General features: G+C 45.4%; 1 protein-coding gene across 4 annotated transcripts; it reads left to right on the top strand.

Moving 5' to 3' along the window:
- Positions 1 to 1,904: 1,904 nt before the first annotated feature.
- fxr2 (fragile X mental retardation, autosomal homolog 2) lies at positions 1,905 to 22,163 on the top strand. Of its 4 annotated transcripts, XM_021315881.2 has the most exons (18): positions 1,905 to 2,317; positions 2,530 to 2,694; positions 5,867 to 5,919; positions 7,938 to 8,031; positions 8,115 to 8,186; positions 11,139 to 11,287; positions 11,430 to 11,523; positions 11,750 to 11,866; positions 12,475 to 12,645; positions 12,732 to 12,810; positions 12,917 to 13,167; positions 13,314 to 13,400; positions 16,033 to 16,252; positions 16,782 to 16,961; positions 17,373 to 17,567; positions 17,667 to 17,774; positions 17,842 to 17,930; positions 19,638 to 22,163. In XM_021315881.2, exons 2-18 carry the CDS (start codon positions 2,644 to 2,646, stop codon positions 19,728 to 19,730), a joined length of 2,103 nt encoding a protein of 700 aa, XP_021171556.2. In that variant the 5' UTR covers positions 1,905 to 2,317; positions 2,530 to 2,643; the 3' UTR covers positions 19,731 to 22,163. The 4 variants fall into 4 exon arrangements, with proteins under 4 accessions (XP_021171556.2, XP_021171555.2, XP_036002101.1 ...); XM_021315880.2 differs by having other exon boundaries at positions 1,905 to 2,694; XM_036146208.1 differs by having other exon boundaries at positions 1,906 to 2,694; positions 12,917 to 13,026.
- The last annotated feature ends 1,296 nt before the right edge of the window (positions 22,164 to 23,459 follow it).

Genomic DNA, 23,459 nt, shown 5'->3' with positions numbered 1-23,459 from the left:
CCCAAGATCTCATCTATTATTAACTTTTACCAGCTTCCCTGTCTCTGTTGAGGAAAAACATCTCCACAGTCTGATGCTGCCGCCACCGTGTTTCAGTAACAGCATGGTGATTTCAGTGATGTACCGTGATAGTTTTCCACAAAGCATATTTGAGCTAGCCCAGAAAGTCCCATTTTGATCTCATCTGAAAAGGACATCGTCTCCCCTCATGTTTGCTGCGTCTTCTACATAAAGGCCAGGTTCATGGATTGCACTACTAACAGCTGTTCCTCCCAACTGAGCCGTAGATCTCTGTAGCTCCACCAGATTTACTATGAGCCTTTAGGTTTGCAGTCTCAGAATATGAATTGAACAGTGTGATGTGACACTGTGAGATGTTTATCAACCCCCTGAGGTCTTTAAATCTGCCCCCCTTTCAAAGCACTAAAAATTATTGCGACATGTGTCCTGCCATTGGAGTTGAGATGAGAGGCGCTGATATTATTAAAAGTTGCCTTCGACTTCCTAAAGTTATGAAAGAACTTGGTCTCTGTGAAGTTGTTAAACAGTTCACACTCGAGTCAGATATAGACAACATTTTAAAAGTAATAGGAACAATCTAGCAAAAAAAAAAAAAAATCTGATTTCAGACATGAACATTCTACAAACGAAAATATATCTATCTTTTTGCAAAACTGTTATCCCCCCCCCCCCTTATTTTCAAATGTAAAAAAAGAAATAAGCGGATTTTAAAAAATGACAAGCTTCTTTGGTAGACATTTGTCAAACTTTGCAAGTTGTCCTTTTTGAAACGATCATATAATATTAGTGTCTCTAAACAAGTTTTTTTTTTTTTTTTCCTGGACTGGGGTTGCAGATCCTTGGGTTAGATTGGCCTAAAAGTAGTTGTCATAACAACGAAAGCTTTAGTTCTGTTAATGTCAGGTTGTCATAACAAAGACATTTTAAAAAATGTCAAATTTGCATCCAAAGTGTCATAATTTACCAAATGACATTTAATAACAACAGTCATAAACATTAATAAAGACTCATTCATGTTCATGAAAGGTGCCATGTCATGTATGACAGTATAATGTCAGTCTTATGCACACCCCTTCAAGTAAAGTGTTACCATGCTTTCTTTTTACAAACAGGGGGGGGGGGGGGGGGAACCACCAAGAACTAAGTGTGCTGTGATCCTTTTTCTTGGTTTGGGTCAAGACAATTTTTTGAAGAGAAATAAATATACTGTGAGAAAGTATATTTCTCACTATTACAATAATGTAACCTACTGAAAACTAAAGGATGCACCTGCTGTTCTGTGTCCTGTTTTAAAAGAACAACGTGGAACACAGCACTGAGATCCAGTAAGACAAAGACCGACGTTTTTGATGGCTTGCTGTTGAGATGCATGGCGGCATTCATAACAGATGCACGTTGGACCTAAACAAGAAATCGGCTAAATCTTAATAATTAAGGTGCCTGGTGGTATCCACAAAGTGGCAAACTCCACGAAAAACAATTACCCTTCAAAATTCATGACAGTAATTCGTTGTTGCCTGTTCACGTTTTATTGTTTATGACGTAGTAAACCCAGATCCGTTGACCGCCTCCCTCCAGCCCAGCTATCCTCCGGCCGACTGCTAGGGAATGCTCCCACTCTCTCATCAATGAGTGGGTAACATAGAGTAGGGGAGTCGGTCAGCGTGAGATTGGAACTGACACGGAAACAAACCAATGAACTGTGTTGGGATGTGAATCGCCTTCAGCTATTGGTCCCGCTGAGAGACCGGCCCTTTTTTGCTGAGCCAATCGCTGACACAAAGCTTTGATCGACGAGGGGTTATTGCCAATCAGAAACGCTATATTTCCTGTGGGCGGGGCCTCGCGAGTGAAGGGGTGGGGTGTTGGAGGTCATTCAGACCCTCTCGAGCTCACTCTATCAGCGTGTGTTTGAGGGGTCGGGCGGCTGGTGAGGGATAGTCGCCGGGCGGTTTGCACATTTTCAGTCGCGATTTGAGAAAGACCGCCGGAAACTACACCGGAGGCAGAAGAAACCACCCCCGGTGACGACTTCTGTGTTATCGTTCACTACAGCGTCTGCGCCACACGTCCAGCCAACATAACGCAGCCCGGCTACCAGACACTAGCCGGCTAGCTTTCATCCCTGAAAACTGACGGCGTCTGGCTTCTGGTAGCTAGCCTCCCAGCTAATTATCCAGCCGCTAACATCAGCCAGCCTGCTCCTCGCGCGAGTCGACACCAGAGCAGCGGCTCGCGGTGGTTCCTTCCAGCTTCGCGAGCTCCGAATCCCACATTTGGACAAGAACGGATAACGGTACCCCCCACCACCACCACCACCATCACCACACACACCCCACCCCCTTCCTAAACTAACTGGCTGCCGGAGACAGCATCTGCGTTGCTTTGCTTGTTGTGACACCCATCACACCCATCTCCCCCAACCCCTTCACCTCTGCCCCCCCCTTCCTCCACCTTTTTTTTTTTTTTACCTCCATCCCTCCTCCACCCGAAACACTGGAAATCCAGAAGCTGCCGGAGAGCGGCGAAGGGCCGGCGGCGAAGCTGGGAACGGCTCCGGACTCGCAGGGAGTCGCAACGGTTACGGACGCCAAGCACAGCCGTGGGGATCTCCCGAGAAGCATGGACGGGCTGGCCGTGGAGGTCCGCGGCTCCAACGGGGCCTTTTACAAGGTAAGCGGGTCGCGGTGGTCGTTTGCTGTTGCCCCACCTAAAAACTTTTGTTTCATGAAAAACTGCTATGTCGGTTGTTTTTTTTTTTGTGTGTGTCCTGAGATGTAAGCTAGCAGAGTGCTGCCCGGCTAACGTTAGCTCGTGCTTTAGCGAGGAGGAGGCACGTTAGCTTTCCATTCAGGATAACGGCTAGCTGGACTTAGCAAACAAGCTAGCTACACTTGTCACCAAGCATGGAAGTGTGGGCCCGCGTCTGTTTATTTCCAACAAGCGAGTCGTGTCATAAAACTAAAATATAGGGTTTGGGGTGAAAATAAAAACAACAACGTCCCGTATAACGTGTGGTTATGGGATATTTCGAAGCAGGAGCGAGTTGATGGACATGCAGCAGCTGTGTGCTACATGGAAGCTGCTACACCTAAGCATTATTATTCAGAGGCTACACCAGAAGAATGCCTTGCCAGAGGGAGAGTGGCTGCGCGGCAGATGAACGGTTTCTGTTTCAATTCTCTGCAAGTCTTCAGGAGGGACTTTGTCTTCCTGTGCAGCTTAAACTCTGCTGCTGCTGTTGTTTCAGAGACAGGAGTGTTAACATCAGACTGGGAGGCTCCATCTTTGATGGCACACACTTTGAACGGGTCAGATCACACAGGGGGGATTCTGACACGTTTTTTTTTTTTCTCATCCTAACAATGATAATAGTTTAACTGGGGGCATTTATGTCCAGACGCTCCTCTCTGGTAACTTTGAGCTGCTCGGCCAACCCACAGCACAGTTTAAGCAGCGATCCTATATTTACTCCCATGCTGCCTCACCTGTTGTTTGGTTTTCCAGGGTGACAGGTTGGAGGGGGGGGGGGCTGCCCCCCCCCCAATCTCGTTCATGCTCGTTATTCCACAGCTTCCCTACTACATGTGACCTGATGATCGGGATTTGGACGAGAAGCTTTACCTTTTGAGATCCTGACTTCTCCAGGAGGGACGCTTGGGTTTCCTTCTGAGGCGAAGCCCGTAGCCCCTGTGCTTCCAATCAGCCACATGGTTGCTGGCTGGAAGACGGAGCGTCTTCGTGACGGAGGCCCCCGCTGATCTCCATGAGTCATGTCATGCCAGGAAGGCTCCACTTTGCCGTGCCCAGTGGCATTCGCACCGAGGCTTGCTCTTGAAGACAAATCTGCTTCTGTGCTTTCAGACCCGCGTCCGGTCCCTCTGGTTAGGAGTTGGTCGGTCCTGGGATTGCAGAAAAATATTTAGTTAGGCGTGTTTTAGAAATACTGCTCCCATGATCAGGATTCTCTGTCAGACAGAAATGAGATGAGGCTTTTGTTGATTCAGAGCCCCAGCCAGACGTTCGGTTAAAAGCAGTTTAGGTTAAAAAAACCACAGCATTTCACTAGTTTTACGTCATCTACATCAGTGTTGTGACTGTGTCCCAGCTCACTCATGACAATGTTCCAGAAATGAGAGGATTCACCGTTCCTGGGGATGATGGATGGATGTTGTGTCCCGGCTGTAGACTCTGCCGGTCAGCCTCATTGTGCTGCTCCAACCTGGGGTTAACTCCATTAATATTCTATCAACCCGTCACTTAAACGTTCTGAGCTTTAACACGCGTCCCTAAGGATGCATCTATCTGAGCGAGACTACTAGAAACTCACGTTTTGCCACTTCTGCTGAAGTGCTAGGCTAACGCTAACATGTTTATGTTGCGGACAATTAGTCAAACGTCATATTTGAAATTTCCAGGTAATCAGCTTCATAAAAAGGTTTGTTTGTCAGCGGATCTCCGTGCAGCTCCACCAGGACCGCCGGGGACACCCGCGCAGGGACACCCGCGCAGGGACACAGGCCGGCTCAGAGCTACAGCAGCCAACACAATCTCTCCTTTACCTTCCACTACGTTGCAGGGGCTGGAAAAGATTTGTTGTCAGGAAAAACTCAGACTCCTATTGTTCTATTTCCCAAGGCGTCCACGTGAAAATGGACCAGTTTTGTTTTTTTTTTTGTTTTTTTATAAAGACTGGCTCCAGAAAGATCATGGTGATAATATGCTGACAATAGCCGCAGCCCTTTTCTGCCTTTTATTAACTATGGTTCCATTAGAGCTGGAAGAGACTCACGCTACCCACAATGCTTCAGTTGCAGTAAACGAAAACATGTTCGTGTTCTGGTGTCACTCAGATAGACTCTGTGGTTGGCCTCTTCAGAAACACCTGTAAGCCAGCGGCATGCGTGGGAATGGGCGGCTGCAGCTCCGAAGTGTCGTCACGGCGATGCTTGAAGACGTACCCGGCATCGCAAATCTTTTTTTTTTTTTTTTTTTTTACCTTTTTATTAGTGCATGTTTATTTGAGAGGGCGGTTTTACTCTGTGGTCATCCTGGTCTAGGTCTGGTGGCATCAGACTGCATGAATCACGTTTTATGCGGTTGAATTGCTCTTCCCTTCCTCTTACTCACCACTGCATGCGGATTTATTTCTTGGTAGTCCTGGAAGAATAATTGTCTGGATTTTCTATTAACGAGCACGTAGCGACGCTTGCATTGTGCTGCTGACTTTGCAGCAATCCCCTGTCTAGCTGAGGCCCCCTCTGGTTCTGGGTCTGTTCCCCTTCACCGTAGGTCCGCCGGTCCCAGGAAGCCTTTCATCAGTGATCCAAACCAATTCCTTAGTTTTGTGTTCCCCCAGCAGGTGAGTCCAGACCAGCGTATGCCGGTCCCCGCCAAGTCCCCGTCTCCCACTCTAGATCCAGTCTGAGCCCCTCGTCCCATTTATGGTAGTGCCACTCTTAGCAATAAGCCACGCCCACCAGAGCTTATGATGGGACAGATCTGCGGATGGCTAAGGAACACAGCTTTATGCTAGATTTCAGCCATAGCTAGGCAAAGCAAACCAGAAGCGTTTCATCCTGTGTGAGTGGAGATTTCTGGGCCGCTCCTGACGTGTCGAGTCGGTGTTCCTCGTCACTTCACCCGACACAGACTTCACAGCCAGAGAGCTGCGGCGTGCCGCCTCGGCTCTCCGCTTGTGCCCGAGATGCTCTTTTCCAGTCACAGCGTCCTCCGTGGCGTGACATGCAGAAATTCAGTGCATTTGATCCTAATATCACAAATCTGTGTGTTTCTGCTCAGCATTGGTCATAATAAATGTCTTTTTCTGTGTGTTTAATTTTAGGGTTTTATCAAAGATGTCCATGAAGACTCCCTCACCATCGTATTTGAAAACAAGTAAGTGTTTGCTTTCTGTTCACCTGTCTGCGTGTTGCATTAAACAAGTTTTTTTTATTTTGTTACATTTTTCTTATTGGAGCTTAAACCTTTAATGTATTTTGTAGGATTTTATGTGGTGAACCATCATGAAGTACAACTATAAATTTGAAGAAGGATTTTGCCATGTACAAAATCAGGAATGTCCGATCCAACTTTATTTATAAAGCACTTTAAACACAAAGTGCTGTACACAAACCCAAATACAAACAGAAATAAGTTCAGTAATATTGATTAATAACAATATAGGAAAATAAACAAAAAATGGCATAAAATCGACAACCAATCGACCAACATCGTCTGGAGTATTAAATGGCAAGGAGAAAAGATGCGTTTGTAAAAATAGACTTACACATTGCTTTTGTATTTTTTATTCACTTATTTTTCTATCTCTGCTTGGTTTAAAACCCCCACAATCCTGTGCTGTGATGCATCATCGTCACATGACTGATCCAAACCCCACAATCTAGCCCCCCTCCCTTCCCCCTCATGAAACACAGACACAAAGGGCAACTAGCAGAAAATGAATATCAGTTTTACTTATCGGACCAATACCGATGTTCATGGTATTTATGGATGTTAAAGGGATTTGAAAATGATCAAAAATGTGTGGCGGCTTATCGTATACTTTGGAGAAGCAGCTTTTAGAGCATTTGGGGCTGAAGTCTAACCAGCTCTGTAGATGGGAATGAATGCCTCTTTTCCTGGTAAAGAAGGAGAGCATCTATAAACGGCACATTTAAGTTGTCACAGATCTTTATCTGGGATCTGCTCTGCTGGGTCTCTTAGACCATGACTGATTTGATCACCATGATGGGTCCACTGCTGTGTTTACTGCTGGGATTGGTTGGTTTTTCCTCCATGCTTTACAAGTTTAGTCCCATCTGATTAACCTGCCGCTCACAGGCTAACACTGTTCTGGAATCAGGTGCCTTCTGGGGCCGACTAGTTGCACCGGACTTTATCCAGGGGTGTGAGTATCGGGGTGTGGATTCAAACGCAGCTTTTAACTTTTTTGACATTTGTATTTGTGGGAATAAACGTAAAACCGTGCACACTCACACTTGCTGCCTTGTGTTCGGCTTTTATATGAAATTCCAACACATAAGGCTCGAGGTTAGAATATGACAAAACACCAGGAGGTTTAAGAGGTACGAACCCCTTAGCAAGGCACTGTGGTCTTTGAATAACAGCTCAAACTGAAGGAAGTTGGAAATGTGAGGACTGCTTCAGGACCTGGAGGAATTTCAGATGTCCCTCCTCAGCACCTGTGCCTGGGATGCAGCTGTCCTTATGTGTCTTGAACAGATTCTTTGAAAACCCTCCTGCTCTTCCAGTTTCTCTCCCTGCCAAACTCCTTTCCTCCTGAACCCACCTACTGTCCCCCCCCCCCCCCCCCCCCCCCTTTTTGGTCCCTCGTGGCTCCCAGCGTAGATCGTGTGGCCGGCCTAAAAATAGCGATCCATGGTATGCGAGGTTGGAGGGGGGTGGTACCAACGTGGTCGGTGTCAATTCTGGGATGGTTCCCAGACCCCCCCCCCCCCCCCCCCCCCCCCCATTACTTTCCCTGCACGCATGGAGCTGTTGGGAAAAGTTGCCTTGATTAGACTCTATAGGAGCGACTCTCTTGGTTTCTTTGTCCCGACGGATGAAAACGTTTCCCAGCCGTTTCACATCATGACTGAGCTACTTTCACGTTCATCTCCTGTTCTTATCTGCTCTGAAAATGGTTTGCTTGTTTAAACAACATTAGCTAATTAAAAGTCTAATATACAACAAAGCCTCTCCTTCACTGTCAGGACCGGTTTATTGAAGACTTTTACAACTTGAATCATTCTTTTCACCTTTTTGTAACAATACTTGTTAATGGGTCACCTTCCCGGGGTGTAAAGGAGTGTGACATGGGGGGGGCTTTAAGCGGCTCAAACTGCAGCAGTATTTAATCAAGTATCTGATGATTGTCTTTTTTTCTGTTGAAGCTGGCAGCCTGAACGACAGTTGCCTTTCAGCGACGTGCGGCTGCCTCCGCCCGCCGACTTCCACAAGGACATTGGTGAAGGCGAGGAGGTGGAGGTGAGGCCCGCCGCGCTGCTCCATTCTAACCCAGGCCATGTGCCGCACTTCCTGCTAAGCTAACAGGGTTGTGGTGTGTGCAGGTCTACTCCAGGGCCAACGAACAGGAGCCATGTGGGTGGTGGCTGGCGCGGGTCAGAATGATGAAGGGCGAGGTAAGTGGCTGCTAAGGCCGACGGTCCCTTTAAGGCGGCAGATTTTACCCTGAATGACCCTCTGCATGAAATAAAAACAAAATAGAAGAACCAAGACCGGTAGCAACTTCCTCTATTGACTTTTACCGCCTTGTTTAGGCTTCTATAAACAAAGTAAAAAAAAAAAAAAAAAGACTATCCTTTAGTTCAATAGTTTCATCAGGTGTATTAAGATCCGCTCTCAGATTTACTAAAGAATGCAGAACGATGGTCTGAGCTATGTTAAAAATGCTTAAATGCTGCCATTTTAGATGCAGACTGACCCATTATAACGTTCTCCATCACCAAAACATCATCAGTATAATCCTGATTTATCTAGTACCTGCTTCAGATGTGTTCGTGAAGAGGGTTCATTCCTACATGTCTCCACGTTACAAATGTACAAATGTTGGGACGCATTTAAATAAAAGCCAGCAGCTCCTGGAACTGGCTCTGTGCGTGTGAAGCCATGATGTTGAACTCCGACTGCCAACTCTCTGTTTACGTTTCAAATCACTGACTGTAGGGCATTCTTTATGTTTATCTCCGAGATCCACCTAGAAATAACGCTAAAATAAATCTGTGTTTGAGGGGAGAACTAAGGGCACCCTTGGTGCTTCCATTTGAAACTGTGAAGCCAGACGCTGCTAACCAAATGCTGAATCAGAATCAACTGTTTTTGCAACATTTGTGGGTACAAGTAAGGAATTTGACTTCAGATACCAAAAAGAAAACAAAAACAAGAATAGCAGAACAGTAAAACATGTCTAACAAAATAAGCATTTTCAGAGCAAAGGTAAGAACGGGCAGAGCAAAACTAAAACAAACCTGCCGATTCAGTGGAGATGTGCTTATTGTGTCGTGCAGAGTAGTTGGCTACCCTCGGTGTAAAGTGTTCATTAAAGAAAAAAATAAGTGATTTTTCACCACTGGGTGGATGTTGAGCATTGACCGTGATCTAAGACAAGATGTGCATCAATCCACGACTCTCTCTACCTCCCTCCAGCACTCAGCACCCATTTCCCCTTCTCCCCCATCGGCTCATATGAGCCTGTTTGCAAAGGATAAAAACAGCAGAACAGCATCACCTTTCAGAGGAACATGTCTAGTGAAGAAGTATAACTCATAACTTTATAATGCTGTTAGAAAGAGAACACTTTGATCCGATGGGCATGCTTTTAGCCATTTTGTGCCTGGTGGAGGCATTTTATTAGCAGGGAGGGGGCAGCTGTTCACGTGCACACTCGTTCACATACGTGCACGCACGGCCGGCCCGGCTATGTAAACAAGAGACTGGAGAACAACACAGAGAGTGTGTCTAGTCAATCTAAAAAGATTTAGTTCTTCACAAAACTATATTTTAGTGCTTTTCATGTGAAATAGTGAAATTTTGCTTATTGGTCCTTTTAGCCAGAGCCTGGGGATAGAAACTGGTTCTGTGTCAGCTGGTTTTAGCCCTCACTGCTCTGTAGTGCCAGCCTGAGTGTAAAAGTCTAAATTAGTTGTGAGCAGGATGAGTTAGGTTGACAGCTTTGTTAGCTGGCCTTTTCTTGGCCCTGGACCCGTACACGCCATGGAGGGAAGGTCAGTCCTCATGATCCTCTCTGCAGCTCTAATTGTTTGTTGCAGTCTGGACCTGTCAAGTTTTTTTTTTTTTTTTTTTTTTTTTTTTAGATGAGCTGAACCACACAGAGAAGGATGAGCACCAGACGGACAGAGATGGACTTTTTTAACCTCCTTAGTCTGAATACATAATGTATTGACCGTCAGGATGAAAGGACCCCCCCCCCCCAACCCCATCACTGAACGATTTAGTAACCTAGTTCTCAATTACAAAATAGACCCTAGAATACATGTAGAGCAGGGATCACCAACCTTTTTGAAACTGAGAGCTGCTTCAGTGGTACTCTTTCACACTGACCTTTGAACCAGAAGAGTCAGCGCTCACCTTAACTTTATGTAGTATAAACAGGTTTTTAATGCTTTTGTCATTTAAAATCTATGTAAAGGCAACGCTGATTAAAAAGAGCAACTGAATAAAATATCATTTTAACTGCAGCTCACTGAAGGCAAGGCAAATTTATTTGTATAGCACATTTCAGTACAAAGACAACGCAAAGTGCTTTATATGATTAAAATATAGAAAAATAAAACAGAATAAAAGCAAAGAGGAATAAAATGTAGAAACAAAATAAAACATGGTAAAATAGAAACTAAAAGCAAACAGTTGGACAACAAAGTTGATGATGTTTCAGTAAAAGGGATGCTATTTTTTTGAACAGGCTTGAGGGCACCACATGGTCCTGGGGGCTTCCTGGTGCCTACGAGCACCATGTTGGTGACCCCTGATCTAGAGCCTGATCTTGACTGTAGCTGCGACGCTTTAAAATGTCTGTAGACGTCTGAATTTGGTTTAAACTGTTAGAAAATCTCTGGAGTCAACTATAAGCTAGCTTTATCAGTTAAGGTACTCAGACCTGTGTGCTCCCACTTCCTTTAACCTGTTGTGTTAAATGATCGTCAGGCCTCATCCATCGTCAGTAACTCCTCCTCTGTTAACCAAGCAGCAATACGCTCGGAGTAAAGCGGTAAGAGATGAGCCACTTTCCTTAAACGCGCTGCTCTTTCTCACCCCGACCATAAATCAGAGCGGTGTAAATCTGAGCCGCCGGCCTGTGGGAAACGTAGGGGACAGATTTGTGGCGGTGCGATGCTGTTGTTCAGAGCGCGCTGATAAGAAGCTACAGGAATGTCGGGCATTGACTTACAGCTTTAATACCGTCTCTCAGCACGGAGGGTGCAGCGTTCATCTCTCTGCTGCTCTCACATGAGTCGTTCTCCCTCTTAGGACTCTGTAGTCAGACACCTGTTTGGTTTTTCTTGTACTAAACAAACGGACGTTTGCGTATTGACGATGAACTTGTGCCCTTTCAGTTCTACGTCATTGAATATGCAGCCTGTGACGCCACGTACAACGAGATCGTCACGTCAGAGCGCATCAGGCCTCTCAACCCCAACAGCCCCGCCTCTAGAAACACCTTCCACAAGGTCACCATCCCCGTCCCAGAAGACCTGAGGGACATGTGAGTCCGCCGTTGTCAAGCTGCTCCAGTCTTATTTCCTCTCTATGTGTGATAGTGGCTCAGGAGTGCATGATTTGACATTTCTCCACAGCTTTTTAAAAAAAAATATGCGTTAGAACTGTTTGCTTTGCTTTGTTGACAGATGTGCAACTGATGGAATCCACAAGGACTTCAGAAAAGCTATCGGCGCCAACTGTATCTTCTACTGCGCTCAAACACATGAGCTCATTGTCCTGGTGAGGATTGGGAATAGGCGCGCCGCTCCAGTTAATCCAGCTGCTTCAGATGCAGGAATGAACTGTGTTCAAACAAGGAAACGTAGATTATAAACAATGAAAGCCTGCCTGATGGGGATCTCCTTTTATTTCATAGATACAATGTCCCCAAGACTCTATTTTTGAATTTCTCTTTGAAGTAAATTAGCTTTTCACTGTAAACGGTTGTTTCTCTTTGTCCCCCCAGTCTACAAATGAGACGACCGTAAAGCGTGCAACACTCCTGAGCGACATGCATTTCCGCAGCATCCGGACCAAGCTCATCCTAATGTCCCGCAATGAAGAAGCCACCAAACATCTGGAGGTAAAGACTCGTCACGTGTTACACTCCACCAGCGTTGTCCCGTGGACATCACAGCTCAGGTAGAAACAGCCAAACTCAAAGTAGTAGCCGCAGTAGCTTAGACTCCAGAGGTTTCAGGCAGGTTTTGTGTTTTATTATAGCTCAAATCCATCGTTCCAGTCATCTGGTCCCCGGTTTTTGGAACCACTGTTTTCAAACATCTGTTGATCAAACGTTGTGATTTCTTTGTTTCCACATCAAAAAGGAATCATCAGAAGGGATTTTAACCATATTGCCTTTGCATATGAGCTCCCACCAGTTGCCGAGGCAACAGTGGTTGGTGCAAAGCAAAGAACCAGGGAGAAAACTACCCCACAATGCACCGTGGTCTATACTATCCAGCATGCGAAGACGATACGCCATCTCAGATACCGTCGCATACAGTCCATCTCCTTAATCAACAGGCACTAGTTATACCAGCTACAATTCTACATCAGATTGCTGATTTAAAAAAATGAACAGGCTGGTGAAGATGCTCCTTAAGTGGATATCTAAAAGTAAAGCTAATCATTAAGATGTTTCAGTCCACTGTTGCTCAGCCTGCTTTTTGCTTGGGCTCCCCTCTTCAGACCAGTAAGCAGCTAGCGGCAGCGTACCAGGAAGAGGTCCGAGTCAGAGAGGACCTGATGGGCCTCGCCATCGGCTCCCACGGCGCCAACATCCAGCAAGCCAGGAAGGTGCCGGGCGTGACGGCCATCGAGCTGGAGGAGGAAAGTTGTACGTTCAGGATCTACGGAGAGGTGAGCCCCCCCCACTGAGGCCGTCGGGTGGCGCCGCTTGTCCCGAGGTTCTGAGTGACGCTGTGAATTCTGGGCCCGTGTTACAGACCCCCGAGGCTGTGAAGCAAGCACGAGAATATCTCGAGTTCAAAGAAGACTACTTTCAGGTTCCCAGGAACCTTGTAGGTGAGTGAGCGCCGTCACCGTCCTAATCAGACCCTCTGCTCCCACTTCACGGCTCTGACCGTTCCCCGGTCTCCCCCCCCCCCGCTTTTCTTCCGTTTTCTTCCAGGCAAAGTCATCGGCAAGAACGGCAAAGTCATCCAGGAGATAGTCGACAAGTCAGGTGTGGTCCGTGTGCGGATTGAGGGAGACAACGACAAAAAGCTCCCCCGGGAGGAGGTAGGCAGGCAGGGGGCTGGCAGAGACGACACTGCCAGCAGCAAAGAGGTGAATGCACCGTTCGGCTCGTCCCTCACACCACCTGTAGCCTCCCGCTCGTTTCTTTGCTTTCCAAAACACCAAGCTTGTGAGCCACAGCAGGTGATTGCTGCCGCGTGTGTCCGTCTGCTTTGACGCTGCTTCATTCTGCCGTTCAGCCTGTCATGTTACGCTGCTGATGATGGACTCACATGTTTCTGACTCTGTCTCTCCTAAACGCTGAACGCTGTCCCCTTGTGCTTCATCAGGGCATGGTTCCCTTTGTGTTTGTTGGAACGAAGGAAAACATCAGCAACGCTCAAGCCTTGTTGGAGTACCATGTGTCCTATCTGCAGGTTGGTGGAGCCTTTTTTTTTTTTTTTTATCCCTCCTTTCAGTGCCTTCTGCATCTTCAGATGCTAACCTCAGCGTACGTTATCAGGGGCTGACGTGACACATTAACAGGAAATAGTTTCTAATTACAGAGTCTCTCTGTGTGTAGTTTAGGATCGTTGGAAAACAAGTTGCTCTATCTGAGAACATTGGTGAACAAATGGCAACGTGAAGACCGAGGAGCACAGCAGATGGGTTAGAATCAGGGTTAGTTTACTGAGCAATAAGTCGATTAAGGTGGCAGAACATGCTATGGTCAAACGAGGGCAAAAGGAAACAGCATTTTACTGTGGGGGTGTTGATCTTCAGCAGGTGAGCTGCTTTATCCAGTCAGTTGATGGGAAGATGGATGGAGCGAATTACAGAGGAAACTGCCAAGAAACCACACGCTGCGTTCCATCTACCTCAGAAGCCAGAGATTATGTCATCTCCCAGTTATTGCATTCCAGCTTGTCTGACAGCAGGAAAAAACATGGACGCTCGCACCAAATCGTTGTCAAATGTCCAATCACAGCCAACCTGAGTCAGAATGTCCCATTTTATTTTAAAATCAAATCAACTGGAGATGAAATGTTACCGATGGGTGGCCGTTCTTTGTTGTTCCTTTAGCCACCATGGCCGCCGTTAAAACATCAACACTGTTCTACGCAGGATTTTGTGGCGTTCTGAAACTTCCTGTCTATTAGATACTGAAGAGTAGTTAGAAGTAATGTCACATAAACGGCTTAAAACAGCCAAAGCATGACGTTTTACTCAATGTTGCTGGGAGTCGCTGCCATCTTGAATGCATAATCCTGGTATGGCTGCACCTGTTGACTTTCCAACTGGAAATTCCGAATTTAGGGGTGTTCCAGATGGAATTTCCTACTCGGAGGCAGGGCGTTAATACTTTTACACTAAGTTTTCATCAGAATTCATTCTATAGCAGCATTACAGGGGTAGTGAGCACGACCCACGTACGCAGGCCTTAGCTGACACGGGTTCCATTCAAGCCTGAGTTCCCTTACCGCATGTGCTCCCACCTTTCTCAGTCCTCTTCTCCTGTCAGCCTACTTTGTAAAAAATGAGCCACTAGTGCCACAAAAACCCAGAAAAAGAATGTAGAGAAGAAAAAAAACATTGGTTGTTGGTCATTTTTCCATATGTGTATCGTTCCCATCAGTCCAACTGGGCCAACGTTGATGACCGATATTTATTTCCATCTCGATGTGGCCTGTGTCTTAGGAGGGGACGGGGTTGGTCATGTGGCATTTGTTTGGGCATGTGACAGTGAGGCGGTGCTGGATTGGGAGGCTGTGCTCATTTATCAGTGTCAAAAGTGTTGGCAACTATGTGGAATAATCGGTACATGTTTGTTTTTGGCCAGAACAGCAGTGCTGGTACTGAGTAGTGATATCGGCTCAGACTTTCAAATCTGTGCATCCCTAGTTTTCATATCTGTTGCTTTTAACGCGGGAGGATGGCTTCCTATATTCTTTAAGCTTGTTCCCTTACTAGGATGTGAACTGGGGTTCTAGGAAGCGGCCTGTATGCGAGGTGGCCTTATAGCTGTCACCTGTCTCCTGCCTGCCCTGTGCCTCATGAGGGAAGCTGCTGAGAGAGCCTGATTTTGTCCTTACCTCATGTGCTTTTATAAATAGCTCCTCTCTGTGGGGCTGAGTAAAGGGTACACCAGGGTGTAGATTACTAGCTATCTGGACCCTCGGCTTCCAAAGATAACTCGGAGCCCCCTGCCCTGCCTCGTTTCCGTCTCACCTCCCATAAGGTTCAGCTGTCATTGGTGGAGTCAGCTGTCACGCTCGTGTTATAGAGCCGCGCCGCCCTCTTCCCCCATCTTCAGACTGCTCGTCCTCAGAAATACATTTAAAGTGACAAACATGGTTAAACTACAGTTTGTCTTGCTCTAAAATAGCTTTGTTGGGTGCTAGAAATGTGGTTTGTGAGCTGTAGACGTAATCGTCTGAAACGTTGTGGGCTTGTGACGGGAAGAGTCAGCGTGGGTTTTGTCAGACGGAGGATTTTTGCCCGTCTGAGCTGCTGATTTCTTCATGTTTGGACAAAACTGACCGTTCCCAGCTGAGCCTGAAAGGGAGCAGCAGTGAAACACGGTGTTTGCAAACTTCTCCCGTTCAGTCTTGTTCAAAAGTTTTGGCTGCTGCTCAGAAACTTTCACTGAGCGGAAATGCTCCACTGCTGCCATCTAGTGGGGACCATGAGAGAATGCAGTGAAAACATCTAGTCTCTTTTTAGAGTTGACATATGGAGGGAAAAAAACATCAAATAAGTTCTTAACTTATTTTCCCTACCATGTTTTACTTGTTTATATTTATTCAGGCATTTATTTTATTTCCTATAATTAAAGCTAACATTAGATTAGCTTGTTTTTTTCACTACTTTAAACTGTGTTATTCTGTGTCTTTGCCACTGTCAGAATTTAAACGGCCAGTTATGGCAATCCAAATCTCTCCATTGCGGTGCAATAAAGGATTACTTATCTTGAATTTATTATGGCCTACACACAAATACTCCGTAGATAAAGCAGTTAGCGTGCTCTGTAAATGCCACCTAAGTCTCTGACCACTCGATGTTCCGCAGGAGGTGGAGCAGCTGCGCCTCGAGCGTCTCCAAATAGACGAGCAGCTCCGTCAGATCGGGGTCGGGTACCGTGCTCCTCCCAGCCGGCCCGGAGGACCCGGGCCCGAGCGGGAGAAAGGCTACGCCACGGACGAGAGCAGCAACTCGCTCCATGCGTCCCGTACGTATGGTGGGCGCGGCAGGGGACGACGGCCCTCCAACAACCAGTACTCCGGATACGGTGAGCCACATTCACAAACATGGTGTTACAGCACTGATTACAAGACCCTAAAGGAATCATGGTGTTTCCAGACTACTCATGGTTCATTGCCACTGCTCAAATATTGATTCTTCCTTTATGCCTTTCTGACGGGGCCACATGTGGAGGATGTGTGAACAATTTTTGTCTCGACAGTCATTCTCTTCCAAATCAGGCTTTTGATCTGTTTCATACCAATCAGTTTCTTTTAGCTAAAATATGGAGAAAAATGAAGCACTAAAATAATTTGGTTTAAGCCGTGGCAGGTTTTTCTTTTAGACATTTGTTTTACAGATGGTGTGAAACAGAAAGTAAGATATGAATGCACTGAATTTTGTAGATGTATTTAAAGTTAAAGTAGTCAAAACAACCTTTTTACCAGTAAAAAGTGAAATCGTAATACTTTGGAAACGCCGTTTGGTGTTAAAGTTCAATTCCCACGGTCCAGCTGTTGCAAAACAACCAAAAACCTTCTGGTCTCCATTAACCCTTTAACTTCTGTTTGCTCCAGGCACAAACTCCGAACTGTCAAATGCTTCTGAGTCAGAGGATGCTAATGACCGGGACCTGAGGCCCCGTGGCATCGGTGGAGACGAGAGAGGCGCCCGACGGGGTGGCAGGGGCCGAGGGGCCACCTCAGGACGAGGCCGCGGGGGGCCCGCAGCCAAGCCTTCCAACTCTATTAGCTCAGGTACCCTGTGTTTTATTACTCTTCACATTTTCAGGGCAATTTGGACCTTTGCAACTTTACGTTGCAAAGGTCCAAGGCTCAGGTGTAGGAATCTATCAACTGGACAAAAAAAAAATCAATTGGATTTGGTGTAGTAAAAATTTCTTTTTAAGCCATATTACCCAGCCCTAGGTTCTACTAATGATTACCTTACACCTTTCTCATCTTTTGTCTGGAGAATATTTTGAAATTAAGTAATTTTTCATTCCATTACTGTTTCAATGCAAGTATGTGTTTATCAATTTAATAAATCATGCTGAACTTAATGGAGAAATGCTCCTTAGCAGCAGCTAAAACATGGATGTGTGTATCATACAAAAGGCTCTCCTAGTAGATGAAAAAAATGTTCTGTCATATTTCTGATACTTCCAGTCCTGAGGGATCCAGACAGTAACCCATACTCTCTGCTGGAGGGAGAGGGGGAGCTCGCAGACGCAGACCTCACCGAGGGCCTCGGAGGGGACCGGCATAGGCGATCGCGCCGGCGCCGCAACGATCAAGAACCCAGCGTGATGGATGCCGCTGCGGAGTCCGATAACCAGGCTGGCCCCAGTGAGAATGGACTAGGTGAGCCCTACCCTGGCCCGCTCTGAAATTCATCTCAGACGACGGTCGACAGTAAAAGTTTGCAAGAACTTGACCACTTTTTGCCGATTTGATTATTAGACGAAGAAGCTCGGCCTCAGCGCCGGAACCGAAGCCGCCGCCGCCGGAACCGTGGCAGCCGCCCAGAGGGAGGCTCAGCCAGCCGTGACAGACAGCCGGGGGAAAGTGGTGAGTAGCGCTGCTCTCTGAGGAATCGATACCCACTGGGATTGTTCTGATATTTTGCTCTTTTTAGTGACCGTAGCTGACTACATATCCCGTCCTGAGTCCCAGAGCCGACAGAATGTGCCCCAGAAGGAGAACCACTCTGGACCTGAACCCAAGGTAAACATGGAAACACTGAGCAGAGATGCATCGATCGCACTTTTGGGATTGATTTCCAATTTCATACCTGATTCCAGCTTTTATTTACAATCATTTAAAGTAGCTTTTCAGTCCTTTTGCCATAACTGGCCATTTAAAATTTATATAACTTACTTTGGTGACATCTCATTGTTGCGTGAGAGAATGTTTGCTGTAAAATAGTTTTTTTTCTTTTAAGTTTTAGACATATCCTATTTGGTGTTCACATCTTAAACTCTCTTAAAGGGATACACGATTAGTTGTAACAATGGACTTTATTAGACAAATAATATAAAAAGTTAAATTTTATAGTATTGTTACTGTATTGTCTTTACAAATTGAAATAAAATATTGTCAGATGGACGTCGCCATGTTGTTTTCGCTGCAATCCATTCTGGGTAAATGACTAGGAGGTCCTTTTAGCGTTAGCTCCGTCCAGCCAAAACAGCAACGGGTAACGTTAAACCTTTTCAGTTTGAACCGGAGGGAGTTTAAATTGATGATAATTTATTATTAATGATGATGATGATAATAATGACGATGATGATGATGCCTTCGGTCCGTTAACACCTGTTTAGGGTCCGGTCTTTGGTCCGGTGTCGGTCCATCATTTCCCATTCCAGTGTTGCCTGTCTCTGATGTTTCTCTCGCCGTCTTTCACTCACAAGGCGGCAGGTTCAGGCGTTTTATAGATAAAAGTAGTTGGCACGGCAGTTGGTTTAAGCTTTTAAAGGCAACGCTTACCTGTTGGCTCCTTCATCAGTTTTATTGGTACAGATGACTCAAAGTCTTCTGGAGAGAAGTGTTAGATCTCCAATTTGGGTCCTTCGGTCTTTGTCTAACTGCTTTTTCCCATGGTGCTCTTGGTTGTTTTTTTTTTTTCTCATAATTTTCTGTTTTGAAATTACATCCAACAGCGACACCGTGTGGCGTTGTCTAAATTTACACCAGTCAAACGCAATACCATAAAAACCTGGGGTAACTATGTTGGCTCCAGTCCAGTAGGACCTAACTGCATCATTTACCCAGCATGCATTGTGCAAGTGAAAAAAAGGCAACCTCCATGGGTAAAAAACAAAACAAAGGATATACAATTTTTGAAATAAGTGTTTTACGTATCACAAAGGGCGATGTTTAAGTTGATAAGAAAACTGCAACATATTTAGGCCAACATGTTCAGCTAATCGTGGATCCCCTTAAAGACATTAAATTAGTATCAATAAATGGCAGTGTGTGTTACCCCAAAAATGTAGACCCTCAAATGAATTCTGACATTTCCAAAAGCTGTCCATCTTCTATAAATCCAGTAAGTACACCCCAGGTGATCCATTTGAGCTTTTTCCTGCTACCAACCTTTGTCATGGAACAAAGTTCAGCCTTCCTGTTGAAATGAAAAAATATTTGTTTCCATTGCTTTTCCCATCTCTGTTTACCCTCGTACCTCAGTGGAAGTACCTCACTGATTCTGAATTGGTCCAGTTTCCACATCAAAAAGCCTTGTTAACAAAAAATTGTTGAGTTTCTGACTATTTAGTCCACGGTTGAGGCTGATCGAGCTGAAAATCGAATGATTCAGTCCAAAAGCTGACTTGTCGATGCATCTCTCATACAGAGCTCACTTTAAAATGGACAAAAAATAAGATCATTAGATGATGAATCTCAACATTTGACACATCTGTCATTTCACAGGAGAACGGAACCAGCGCAAAGAAGGAAGAGCGAACGCCTTCGAAGCGTTCTCCAAGCAAAGAGACGCCGACTTTGGTCAACGGGGTCTCATAAGGAGACGAGCCCCACCCTTCGCGAACCCAAGTCTCAAAGCAAGACTCCATGGCAAACTGTGTCCCTGCTTGCATTAACTTAAACCTTAAAGAGATGAAAAGTACCTGACAAAATACCTGAGTTCATTCTAGGAGATGGAAAAAGTAAAAAAAAAAAAAAAAAACACACAAAAAAACGACAAACGCATCTACTTAAAACCACACGTTAACGGTGTATGCTATCCTATCTATCAGTACTTAGTGCTTATTTAAAAACACAACTAGCTTGCCAAAAAAGAGCTGGTGCATATGACATGATTTCTAAAGATACTGAAAAACACAAGAAACAGGACAAGACTTTTTTTTTTTTTTGTTTGTTTTTTTTAAACGGTTGTCTTTCTTTGTGTCCTTTTTGTTTAATGTTAATTCTGTTCATTGTTTATCACTGGTTTGGACTGGGCCGTTGCTCTCTCCACCAAAACGGACGTGTCTCGGCGGTAAAAGAACAGACGAGAGATGTGAACCGCAGGCGTGCGAGCAGACAGCCCTGTAGTTCACGGGAGGCGGTGTTCACACAGAGCAAAGATGGACACATCGGAATATTGATAGACATTGTGCCTTCAATTTGAAAAAAAAAAAAAAAGAGAGAGAGAGAAATAATAAAAACTTCAGTTTTTTTTTTCCATAAGTTTGGTTTTGTTTAATGAGAAGTAGTAAAGAGAGGGGGGTGTTATTCTTCTAGTTTAAATTTTTCTTTTCTTTCAAAAATAAAAAATGAAAAATTGGTTTGACGGATGGAACAGACCTGTGAGGAAGTGATGAGGATCAAGAACCAGAGAATGCCTGAGCGGTGCAAGGAAAACCAAGTCTGGTGCCAAATCCAAAATCCACCGGCGCTCGTCCTCATTCCGTGTAGAGTGGACGGCATTGGGGGGCAGAGTGTGCAGATCGGTTCAGCCGCACGAGTTCAAAGATTTGGCAACTATAAAACAAAACCCAGAGGGGTGAATGTTAAAAAAACAAAAGCAAAGTGATGGCTAACTTTCCAGAGGGATGACGGCACGACAGATGCCGCTTCCTCCTCTTGCCTATTGATCTTTTTGAGGGTCCAGGGCTGAGTCCAGACAGGCACACTTGAACTGTAGATTTAAACTTACAAAGAAACTACACAGTGCCTCTTTCTCTGTGTCAGAGGCGGCGGCTGCATTTTCCCGCTTCCAGCCACGCTGGTGATAAACCACTGCAGCGGGCAGCTCCAGAAGCACGGGACGGCGACTGCTTTCCGTGCCACGGGTGCTTAAAAGGAGGGGAGGGAGGGAAGGGGGGGGGGGGCAAGAGACTGCAGACTTCGGGACTGGGGACAGCTTCAAACAGAACGAGAGCATCATGACACAGGGTTACACATACACACACGGAGCACCAAGGGTCCATGCGGTCTGAAACAAGCTGGGTGTCTGTCCCGTACCGGGCAGTTTGGGTTGACGAGACTGGAAACCTCAGTGGCTCTCTGCTCATGTTGTTACTGTTGTCTTGGTCACGGCTCTCGGTTCTTTTCTTTTTTTCTTTTTTTTTTTTTTTTTTGTTGCTATTTCCACATCTTTAGAGAAAAGAAAAAAAAAAAGAAAAATCTGAAATAAAACATTGAAGTGAAATCAACCTCTCCTGTGGAAACGAGCTCTGATTTCTTTTGTCTTGTGCGTTTGCAGTCTATTTTTCTACCTTGCATGGCGTTTAGTTACTGAGTGGTGCCTGTCCGGTGCATGAGGAGAGGGTGTTATTAATGGGATTGTCCAAAGCCATTGTTTAACTCGCTAGAATTGCTGCTAATCTTATCCACTGAATGTCCAACTAATGTAGAAACTCTGCCTTGAAGAGAGAACTTTATTTGTGACTGAACCCCCCCATCCCCCCCCCCCCTCCCTCCACCCCCCGGCTCATCACCTTTGATCGTCTTTCTCACTAGATGCTACTCGAGGACTCCCTACGTTCAGTCTCACCAAGTATTAAAATCCAAGGGCGACATTGTGCATGTCAAGCAAGCATCCATGTGACCAAAGGGTTTTGGGGGAAACAGACGATAGGGAGTGCAGTTGTTCCAAATGACCCCCCCCCCCACCTCCTGCCCCAATCCCCCTGCTGCTGTTGTAGATTCTGCCCTACTTGTACATTGTGTTTTTAGAGAATGAACGAGCATCAAGTGTTTGGACCCCGGTTCAGTTGCATGTGTGAGTGGACGTTTATTTGCCTTTTTACCTCATTCCGTTGACTGCTGTATTCTCTGATGTACCTGTAATCCTCATGTTGAAAGACTGCCTGCTTTACGTTGGCGTGTGTGTGTGTGTGTGTGTGTGTGGATGGATACTAGTTGTATCGTTGGCTCCTCACTGTCGGATTTTGTCTCTGGTTTTTCTCACTCATGTTCTGATGGCAATAAAGGACTTTTCATTGTTTGGTATAACTCTCCTTGCAGCAGTTTCTTTAGCAGCGTTTTGTACAAGTCTTTGAAATTTAATTGGAATTGATCAGACTTCACATTGGACTATTTGCTGTACAGCAATAGGGACATGAGTTTATTGGAAAATTAGGCCCAAAGAGCGGATGCATTGGAATTTCATATACGTTCACATTTTAAAGACGATACAAGATAAAAATGGGGGGGGGGCGATGTAAGAAGCTTAAAGCATGGTGGTGGCAGTGTTGTGCATTTTGGGTGCTTGTGCCCCAGACTTTAGAATATGGACCCAACTGTTATTTGGAGCATGTAGGCTTGTTTGAAGGGTTTTATTTACTTTTTACTTATTTAACTCAAAAGGAAAAAAAAAACAACTTTTAATATGATGTGTCCTTTGAAATTTAGAGAACTCGATAATTACCAAACGCTTGTGCTAAACCTTTTGGGTAGTTGGCAAAGCACTGCAGCTAGACTAAAATACAGCTTAAATGATGCCGATATGGCCGATCAGGACAGTGATATTCATCACATTCAGCTTTAAGGTCAAATGAAATCTGTTTGGTGAGTTATCTACTAGTAAACCCTGTTTCTTTACATCCATGTTAGCCCATGAAGAAATGCTATTTGGGTGTTGTTTCCTCTTCTGCATGGAAATACACTTTAAAGTGTTATACCATAAGAAATGCCTCATTAAGGTTTCTGTATGCAAGTCTTTGCTTCTGGGTTTCTTCCTGATTCTGTATTTCACTGTGAGATAGAAAAAAAGCGTTTTAGTTGAAGTTGTAAAGGAGAAAAAGAACACCTGCTGCTGGATGAAGTCTGTTGTGTTAATTTAAAACGCCTCATTAACCAGAACTGTTAGTGAGCCATACCTACCGCCTGCATGAAGGAATCCAGCACCGAGGGCAAGGCTTAAGAATTATCAAAGGATCTGCTGGAGAAGGTATTTAGAAAACGGGAAAAAGACCTACGGTACAAAGATATGGTGGGTGAGACTGAATAAATGAATGCTAAACATGGCTAAAACCACCCCGCCTCTCGCCCATTGACAGCTGGAGATAGGCACCAGAACCCCTCACAACCCCACAAGAGTTAGACGTGTTAGAAAATGGATGGATGGCTAAACCAAATGTATTTAATAAAAGGTGTGTTAAATCAGGCAGCAATGATCTTCACTTGTCACAAAGGGGAACCAAATAAACTGTTAGCATGATGGGCAGAGGTATGGCTATGGCAAGGAGATGTTCTGCTTATTGTCCAACTCCTGTCCTGAAAACGGTTGTTCAGAGCGTTGTGCTG

Source organism: Fundulus heteroclitus, chromosome 14 (assembly GCF_011125445.2).
Source record: "Fundulus heteroclitus isolate FHET01 chromosome 14, MU-UCD_Fhet_4.1, whole genome shotgun sequence".
Taxonomy (NCBI): Eukaryota; Metazoa; Chordata; class Actinopteri; order Cyprinodontiformes; family Fundulidae; genus Fundulus; species Fundulus heteroclitus.
Note: the sequence above shows the minus strand (reverse complement) of the source record. Positions and strands in the feature narration are given on the sequence as shown.